This window comes from Hirundo rustica, chromosome 6 (assembly GCF_015227805.2).
Source record: "Hirundo rustica isolate bHirRus1 chromosome 6, bHirRus1.pri.v3, whole genome shotgun sequence".
Lineage (NCBI taxonomy): Eukaryota > Metazoa > Chordata > Aves > Passeriformes > Hirundinidae > Hirundo > Hirundo rustica.
In genome coordinates, this window is record NC_053455.1 from 54,644,417 (window position 1) to 54,653,599 (window position 9,183).

Sequence of the window (9,183 nt, forward strand, 5' to 3'; positions counted from 1 at the left end):
TACTAAAAACCTTCACTCTAACTGGGTTACACAACACTTCTTTTGGTATAAAGTTCAGCATTCAAGCTGATGTTTTCAAGGAATCAATGTAACTTCAGAAATGTAATAAAGAGAAAATTTATGGATCTCCAAAGTCAGCCATTAAATCCAGTGCTTCAGCTGGCAAAATTCTCTCCTTATGAGTCTGGCCTTGGCACTTAATATTACTATAAAAATACTTGGGAAATTCTTAAAATAAATGCCAGCACACTGTTTAGTATCAGACCATATTTGAAGTCAGATTTGGTGCTGCTGTGTTTTCATGAATTCTAATGGAACTCCTCCAAATTTTTTCACCACTGCAAGCGAACCTGAAATACCTAATTTTGCATTATTTTTAGCTGAAATGTATGTCAATGTGAAATCATTTGAACTACATTAGTAGAACTAAAATGATCCCCGGTGTAAATCCATTCACATCAGCTACATCAGAAATGCATTTTACCACTGTAATCTAAAATGGAAAATGCCTAAGTCACAATAAAATTATTTTTCTGAGAGTTGTCAGTATCACTTGGAAAGGTCTGACAGAAGCAGGAGTAGTAACCTGGAGCCATAACAGCTCAATTAGAGGATTTCTCTGGCACACAATTTCAACCAAAGTAATACTTAAGAGGAATTTCCATTTCTTGTAAAGCACTTGGGATCTTTGGGTTTTAGCATGTTAGTGGTAGGACTTTGACATGTTAAAACTATGTTGTGACCGGACCAATGGACAGCTGAATAATCAAATTATAAACCCATGTAGAGCTATTTGCTTCCATTCTGGAATGTGCAATTCTTTCTGTGATTCAGAAGGCTCTACCAAACTGACAGCATTACCTACCATGGAGCTCTATAATTCTTATTTATCATGCAAAGGTGCAGAGGTTTATTCACTGCAGGAGGCTCCACCATCACCTGAGGACACACCGCCACAGCACTGCAGTGTGTAGGGCTGACAGACCCAGAACATTGCTCTGCCAGCTGCTACGAGGCCCCACAGTCAGACCTTTTCCTTCTGAGAGCAAGGTACTGCTCTGAAAACAGCACAGCACAGACAGTGCACACTTGTTTCAAATTAAATGGTGTGTGCTGGCAGCAGAGTAGCTGAACAACGGGCTGGAGCACGCCCCTCATGCTGAGCTCCATGTCTACAGTATGAATGTATTTTAAAAGTGATTCAAAGAGTTTTCTTATTTCCAATAGACGTCTGAAATCCCACCTCCCCTTTCAACCAACCAATATTGCAAATATGTATTACTTATTTTCTCTAAGTTCTTTATTTACCTAGTTAGTATTTCTTTCACTCCTACCTCGTTGCCGTGGTCCCAGGCACTAAATGGTCTCTGGTGTCAGACACAACTAGTACCAAGCCATTCGGAAAGAGAACCCTCATTCCCTTTAGGCCATTAACTGCTATCTGTGAAAGAAGTACTTCCAGTTACAGATTTTTACTGTGTTTTATAGAACGCTCATCCTCACTGCTGATAATACCCCCGTAGAAAAAAGTATTTATTAGCACTTTTAACTCAGGTGAGCTAGAGTGAAATGTAACATTAAATTTTGGCAAATACCTATGTATAAAACTACTAAGTCACTTCATTCAAAATGCAGTTGGAATTAACACCACCACAATAAAAAGTAGCTCTTTTTAATGCTTCACATCAAAAATATAGTGAAGCCTACTCAATGCTTTTAAATTAGGAATCACACATTTTGAAGCAGGGCTCAGCACAACGCAGTCTTTTGTGTGTGTCTTTTTTTTATTTTTCTGCAATGCAAAAGAAGACAAGCAGAGAAACTTTTCGAAGAGACTCACAGGAAAACTATGAAGGCAAAACCCAACCATTAAAGAGAAGCCTATGTCTGCAGCTCTCTTTGATGCCACTGGATTCAGCAAACAAGGCTTATCTGAAGCATCATGTGTAATATCACGGATGCCCAATTCAGAGTGCTTTTGTTCTTGCTGTAAGTCAGTCGCTAACAAGTTCTTCCCCCTGCAAAACTGCTCCACTCAGCTTTAAATGAATATTGCAAACTACTGTAATTCCATGGTGCTGGTAAGTTCTTTTTTCTCCCGCAACAGCCTGTCCTGGACCTTAAAGTGCATGTTCCAATTTGGTTCAAGTTTTATAATCTGGAATGTTCCACAGTGCCTCTTCAAAAAGAGTTACAGTTTAATTATGCCTTCCCTTGGTAATGGTAAGTCTGAAAAAAAATTATTTAAGTTGTATGCAGCAAAATCTTACTTATCTCATTCTGGATTCTGAAATATACTGCAGGCCAGGTAACCTTTACCTACCTGAACTCCCTAGGAAGGGTAATGGGAGGTTTTGACACATAGTAAAACATAGCTGGTCTAAGAATCAGTGAAAAGAAACCATGGAATATTTTTGCAAGGATTCCATGGGACTCAGTAGGTTCATTTTGAAGCCCAAAATGCGTATCTTAGATCTTAAATGTTGCATCGAATATACATGGGTGAAAGCTGTAATCAAGGGAAAATGCAGCACCAATAATAGCACATTATGAAAAGTCAGCAATCCTCAATTGTCAGTACTGTAACAACTGAGTATCTTATTACTTCTACCTTCTCCTCCCATACACTGAATTTCCTCAATAATGACAAAGTGCATGTACTAATCATAGACTCTGAATGCTAAATTAAGCAGGAAAAAAAAAAAAAAAAAAAGATATAAAATAGGTTGGTACTTCTTGAGGGCATCAGTAGAAAACACCGATTTCAAATAATTTTGATTAGAAAATTTTACTTCACAATCCTTTTCCAGATCACAGATATTCATAATTAAAAAGAGTATGGAATTAATGTAATGTTAGCTGTTTTGCCATCAGCATCACAGAGAAAGAAGAAACAATAAAATATGATGCAGAATTCACTCTTCCAATGATTGTCATTGAACTATTACATTAGTAAACATTCACAGTATGAAGTCTCTTTCAATATATCTCCAGCATATAAAGTAGTGCAAAAAAGCATTCCAGTCATTTTGCCTTTGCAGTCAGACCAGGTTTAACAATTCTCTTACTCCTTTTCTTTCATTATTAGACAACAAATGCTGCAATGCCTCCAAAGAGAGTTATAAAAATAAACAATTTCTGGAGGGTCAACAGCCTTTTCAAAGTAAATTTCCAGTTAAAAACAAGCATTATAGATTTCAAGAAAAAAAAAATTTAGATCTATCTTCTGTAGAATATCTTTTTACAATAAATTTACCATTTGAAAAACAATGACTATGGTATCCAATGATTTATGGTAGCTGCTATTAAAGCACTGATAAATAGATAAATGACTACCAAACTTCATTGTTTCTTACATAGTAAATACCTCCGAATGCCAACTTTTACCACAGAGCTGTTATTAGTGATGTCGACAGTTCATGCACCCACTTTAAAACTGACTTGGTTTTAAGAAATTTTTCAGCCTCATGTGCAAAACACTTGCATTCTAATAAAAATATAAAGTCTGAAAATGTATCAGATTTAGCAATCCTTTCCTCTAGTTGTACCACTTACTTGATATGTAATAGATGTTTAGCAATGTTTTTATTTGTATTTAACCAATAAATGGCATACTACTGTATGCTGCAGACTCTTGTTTGCATATTTCATTATTTTCACTGCACTCTTTAATGCATAAATATATTCGGAAATGCTCAAAATTACACATCAGTTTCCACAGAATTTGAATTTACACAGTTTTTCTTCTCTGACTCACTGCTATTCCCCGTGTCCTGACTTTTAGTCTCCTTTACACAAAGAGATTCTTTAACTCCTTCTTCCATCTCCAAATACTCTGATTTATCCTCTGTGGATGAAGATGATGAGCTTCTAAATTTCTTCAGTAAATTTGTGGGGAGGTAAGGGCAACTGACTGCATTTTGCATCATCTGTGTGTGCTCTTCATTCTCAGTTTCTCTATGGTAGAAATAGTTAAAATTGGAGACAATCACTGGCACTGGTAAAGCAATGGTTAACACTCCTGCAATGGCACACAGGGACCCAACTATTTTCCCACCCACAGTTATGGGTTTCATGTCCCCATAACCAACTGTAGTCATGGTCACTACAGCCCACCAAAAGGCATCTGGGATGCTCTGAAAATGGGTGGCAGGCTCGTCAGCTTCCGCAAAGTAAACAGCACTGGAAAACAAAATTACTCCAATAAAAAGAAAAAAGATGAGGAGGCCAAGTTCCCTCATGCTGGCCCTGAGCGTGTGACCCAGGATCTGCAAACCTTTGGAGTGCCTGGAGAGCTTGAAGATGCGAAACACCCTGACTAGACGGATGATCCTCAGGATGGCAAAAGACATGGCCTGCTGACTGCCCTGCTCCTGTGCCAGGTCCGTGCCCAGGGTGATGAAGTAAGGCAAGATGGACACAATGTCTATGATGTTCATGACGTTCTTGAAGAAGTGTGCTTTGCTCGGACATGCAAAGCAGCGCACTGTAAACTCAAAGGAGAACCAAATGATGCACACGGTCTCTACAATGAAAAAAGGGTCATTGAAGATGGTGTGCTCCCCAGCACCCAGGTGAAGAGACTCATTGGAAAGCCCCTTCCCTAAGCTCAGGGACATGACGAATTCTTTGTCGTCTCTGAACTCTGGTAAAGTCTCCAGACAAAAGATGACGATGGAGATCAAGATGACCAAGACAGAGACAATGGCAATGCCTCTGGCTGGACTGGAGCTTTCCGGGTACTCAAACAGCAGCCAAACCTGCCTCTTAAACTCATTCTCCGGCAAAACCTTTTCCTCTTCCTCTTTGACAAAACCTTCATCCTCCCTGAACTTGAGCATGGCCTCCTCCCCAAGTTGGTAGAACTTCACCTCTTCAGAGAAGATGTCAAAGGGTACATTGACTGGCCTCTTCAGCCGACCACCACTCTGGTAGTAGTACAGGATGGCATCAAAGCTGGGTCGGTTCCTATCAAAGAAGTACTCATTCCTGAGAGGATCAAAGTATCTCCCCCGCTTGGCCGGATCCCCCAGCAGTGTCTCCGGGAACTGAGCTAATGTCTTCAGCTGGGTCTCAAACCGCAGTCCCGACACGTTGATCACCACACGCTCACAGCACTCGTACTCGCTGTAGCGGACAGAGCTGTAGCCCCCAGGGCCTCCACCATCATCGGGTGGCTGGTCTGAGTATGAAAACTCATCCTCCCCATAGTCATCACTGTAGTAGAGCTTTCCTTCTTCCTCATCATCTTCATCCTCATCTTCATCCTCCTCTTCCTCCTCGCTCAAGTCCTTCAGTATTCTCTCCTCAGAACCACTGAGCGGCAGCAGCTCAGAACAGGGGAAGGAGGCCCCACACTCCCTACCTCCCAAGTGATGGCTCCTCTTTTTCCCTTTCTTCCTCCTCTTACCACTCTGGCGGTGGGGCAGGCCGCTGCGCGACGCGCTCCCGCCGTGCGAGGAGGACGCCCCGCGACTCTGCTCCTGATGGTAGTGGTGGTAGGGTCCCCCTCCGCCCGCTGCCCCACCTTCCACCGCCGCGGTGGCCGCTGCTACGGCCGCGGCGGCAGCAGCCCTGGACTGCGCCAGCCGCTCTCGCTCCCGGGCCCGCGCCTGGGCTGCGTATCCGTAGGGCATGTGGGTGTTGCACCCAGAGCTGTCTGCGCTCACCATCGCAACCTCCATTTTGCAACTGCTTTTTTGTTCGTTTGTTTAATTGCTTACTGTAACAAGGTTTTATTTACAATGTCACCTTAACTTTCACGGGAAAGTTCAAAGCCATTTGCATTTGGAGGACAGTCCCCTGGGCATCGAGTATGGCAACATGGCTGTAACACTGAATCTATGTTTGGGAAAACCACAGATCCGCATTTTCTTGTTCTCCGGAATGTTTGACACAAATTACTGTTTCGCTAATGAGAAAAGATGAAATTCTCAAATTGAACCAGAGAACAGCTGAGACCTTATTCTTCCATCCACCAAGCCCCTTTATTTTCATTTATCTCCTGCAGCAATCACAGCTGTATCTGATCAGAATCATGACTGCCTTGCAGGCTATAAAGGCTGCATTCCTCAGAAAAAAAATATGCAAACCAAAGGGTACCTGTTCTCCACAGATGGTTTTAGCTCATCACTGAAACCAAATGCAAATAGTCTTTTTCCTCATTATTTGTTCCTGGTAATGCTTTGGCCTAGCAGACTTACTGTTTAATATCATTACTTGGAGAGTTGAAGTTAATTCCAGCCATCACTTCATTTACACAGTGAGGAGGTCTTTGCAAATCCTTTCTTCAGCCTGTCAACAATGTCTCAAATCTGGGAGCAGCACCCAGGGCATCAGCAGCAGTGGTAAGAGGAGGAGGAGGTGGAGGAGGAGGAGGAGATGAAGACTGAGAAACTGGCTCTGAGGTCCCCATAGGACATCAGGGAGTGGATGGGTCACCCTTTGGTTATGGTCATGCAGAAGAAGCACTTAACCTGAAGCACATGCACAAACACACAAAAATAAACAAAACAAAAAGGGAAAAGATTGGATTGTTTTCCTAAAAGGTCACACCGATCAAATGAAACTGTGTCATCTATTACCATGGCATTCAAATCTTCTCCTGCCCACACTATTCACACTTCTACATTACACACACACCCACATCACATGCAGAGAGATTTTGAACGACTCTGTGGGTAAGGATGTGGGTGGGTATGTCACATATATATATCGACAGATACAAAATCCCCACCCATATAAGCACTTGCATCCATACACAAACATATGCATGCTTCTGAAACACTAACACGTATAAAGACTAATAAAAATACTGCAATACACAATGCATTCAGGTCTTTGAGCACATATGTAAGAGATACACCTACATATATCCACACGAAGCATTAAAGAATAAATGTATCTACACAAAGAGCTTTTGTTTTATTTGCAGAAACGCGTCAGATGAGGAAATGTTACATTTCAGTCTACAGCAGAATTGTGTTTTGATCACAATGAACGTCTCACTGGATTTAATTTGGAAACAGGCACGTACAATGCCCAGCCAAGTGCAAAAACCATGATATGTCAAGAAAACAACTGCAGGTGCACTGAAGCAACATCTACATGCAAGCGCACACACACAAATACACAGCCCCTCACACCCCCCTTCGAAAAAGAAGCCTCATTTAGAGCCACATCTATTAATACACGAGAGAAGGTGAACACGAACTATTAAATGATGCTGTTTCAAAAACCGTACCTACGTGTCATGCAGAAGATCCTAAAAACGCTGTTATACTTACTGATCCCAGGCAGAGAAATAGCAGCGCTGTTCCCGCTACTGTAAGGACCGGGTGACAGCAGTCCGGAGGGGGCTGTGCCGGCTGATCCACAGTCGCAGGTAGCTGTGGTCAGAGCGCACCACAGGTTATTTCTGCCCCTTCTTGCCGGGTGCCGGGAGAGCGCCGGGAGCGAGCCGAGGACGCGGCCAAGGCTGGGGGCACTCGGCACCGCCACAGCCTCTCCCGCTCGCCTCGGCATTGGCGACAAGGCAACAGGCGAGGGTCTCGTCCCCAGAGGGAAAATCGAAGGCGGTGTGCGTGTGCTCGTGTGTGAGGCGGAATGAAGGGACAGGCGCGATCACCAGTCTCTCCCAAGTGCGGCTCTCGCAGCAGATCTGTAAATCAGCGCTGGGTAATCCGTGCGCGGAGCCGGGCTCCAGAGGCGGCAGGACGGAGGTGGCTCCGTGCGGCGCCTGCCCCCGATACGTCCAGGGCTCAGCCAGCTCCCGCCCGCTCCATCCACTTGTTGTGCGGCTCGGGGGGACGCGGCCGAGGAGCCGCCAGCCGGAGCGCGGACCGCGGGCGGGCGCTGCTGGCAGCCGAGGGTGCCGGGAGCCGAGGGTGCCGGGAGCCGGGAGCCGGGAGCCGGGAGCCGGGAGCCGAGCCAGCCCGCGGCACTGCGCCCCCGGCGCTCGGAGCCGGCCCTGTTGCTCCGGAGCCGCCGCCCGCCGCCGCCGCCGCCGCCGCTCCCGGGCCGCCACCGGCCCCTGGCGGCCGCCGCCCGCACTGCGCTCGGCTCGGCTCGGCTCGGCTCGGCTCGGCTCGGCTCGGCTCGGCTCGGCTCGGCTCGGCTCGGCTCGGCTCGGCTCGGCTCGGCTCGGCTCGGCCTGCTGCCCCTGCTTCGCTCCCCGCGTCCTATTAACGCCGTAAAAATTGGGATCAGTATTCCCGCTCTAGATGACGCCCGGGCTGGCGGACAAAATTGCCCGCAGCGATGCTGCCAGCACTGGCGTTTGCTCCCTTGGGGTTGTCCTTAAGGAGGCGAAACGCTTTGTTGAGGTCGCTCAGGGAATTCCAAACCCAAGACCGGATCAAATTTCCCAGAAGAGAAGAGCCGCCCGCTGCCTCCCTCGCTCGGCACCCCAGCAGTACAAGCAAGCGTTCCCTCTGCTCCCGCCCGGCACGCCCAGGCTCCTGCAGCCCTCTCGCCAATGAAGCCAAGTTAACTTTCACTCCGAATTCTGTACCTAAACAGAAAGTAGGTCCTAGTTCCTGACTAGATGGTACCGTTGTGTATTTGGCAGAGTTAACGCCTCAAACCGCTGCAACAAATTTCCTCTTCCTGCTGCAACATGAGCAGGGTATAAAAAAACCTGCCTATTCCTTTTGCACCTAGAAAATTGAAGCCATGGCACATTCCACTCTCTGTAAGGGATTGCCGTGAAAATGCAGCTTGGCCGTGTATTTGACACTACACCTCCAACTCTACCATCTCAGTACAAACTGCAGGCTCTCCTTCTCCTCACGGAGAAAGAAAGGACTGAATCAAGAAGAAATCAAAAGTAGCATGCACACTAGACACTTTGCCTCAAGGTGTTTGCAGCTGGAGACAAATTGAATATGCACAGCAAGTGGGTCGGGCATTTGTTTCATTGCCTAGATCCTCCTCCACAAAGAAACCAAGAGAGCCCGGTGACTATTTCCCTTTAGATCCCCAGCAGCACAACCCACGTTATCCATGCACTCGGTCTCTGCTGCCTACATCAGTTACTGCCCATATCCTCAATCCCACTCAAGTCAGTAGATGACCTATGACTACATAGGGGAGCATGGAGGATCAGCCAAATAAACATACTGAATGTCAGGCATCAAGTCTTGCCAACTGTACTGTGAAGCATATAAATAGCACTTAGAGCTA

General features: G+C 45.6%; 1 protein-coding gene across 1 annotated transcript; it reads right to left on the reverse strand.

Moving 5' to 3' along the window:
• Window positions 1–2,772: 2,772 nt before the first annotated feature.
• On the reverse strand, window positions 2,773–7,826 carry KCNA4 (potassium voltage-gated channel subfamily A member 4). Its single transcript, XM_040068499.1, has 2 exons — window positions 7,287–7,826; window positions 2,773–6,476 (listed from the first exon to the last, which is right to left on the reverse strand). Exon 2 carries the CDS (start codon window positions 5,682–5,684, stop codon window positions 3,702–3,704), a length of 1,983 nt encoding a protein of 660 aa, XP_039924433.1. The 5' UTR covers window positions 5,685–6,476; window positions 7,287–7,826; the 3' UTR covers window positions 2,773–3,701.
• Between the last annotated feature and the right edge of the window lie 1,357 nt (window positions 7,827–9,183).

Excerpts from the sequence above, each read along its gene's own strand:
- KCNA4 (XM_040068499.1), bottom strand. The coding sequence starts at position 5,684 with ATGGAGGTTGCGATGGTGAGCGCAGACAGCTCTGGGTGCAACACCCAC.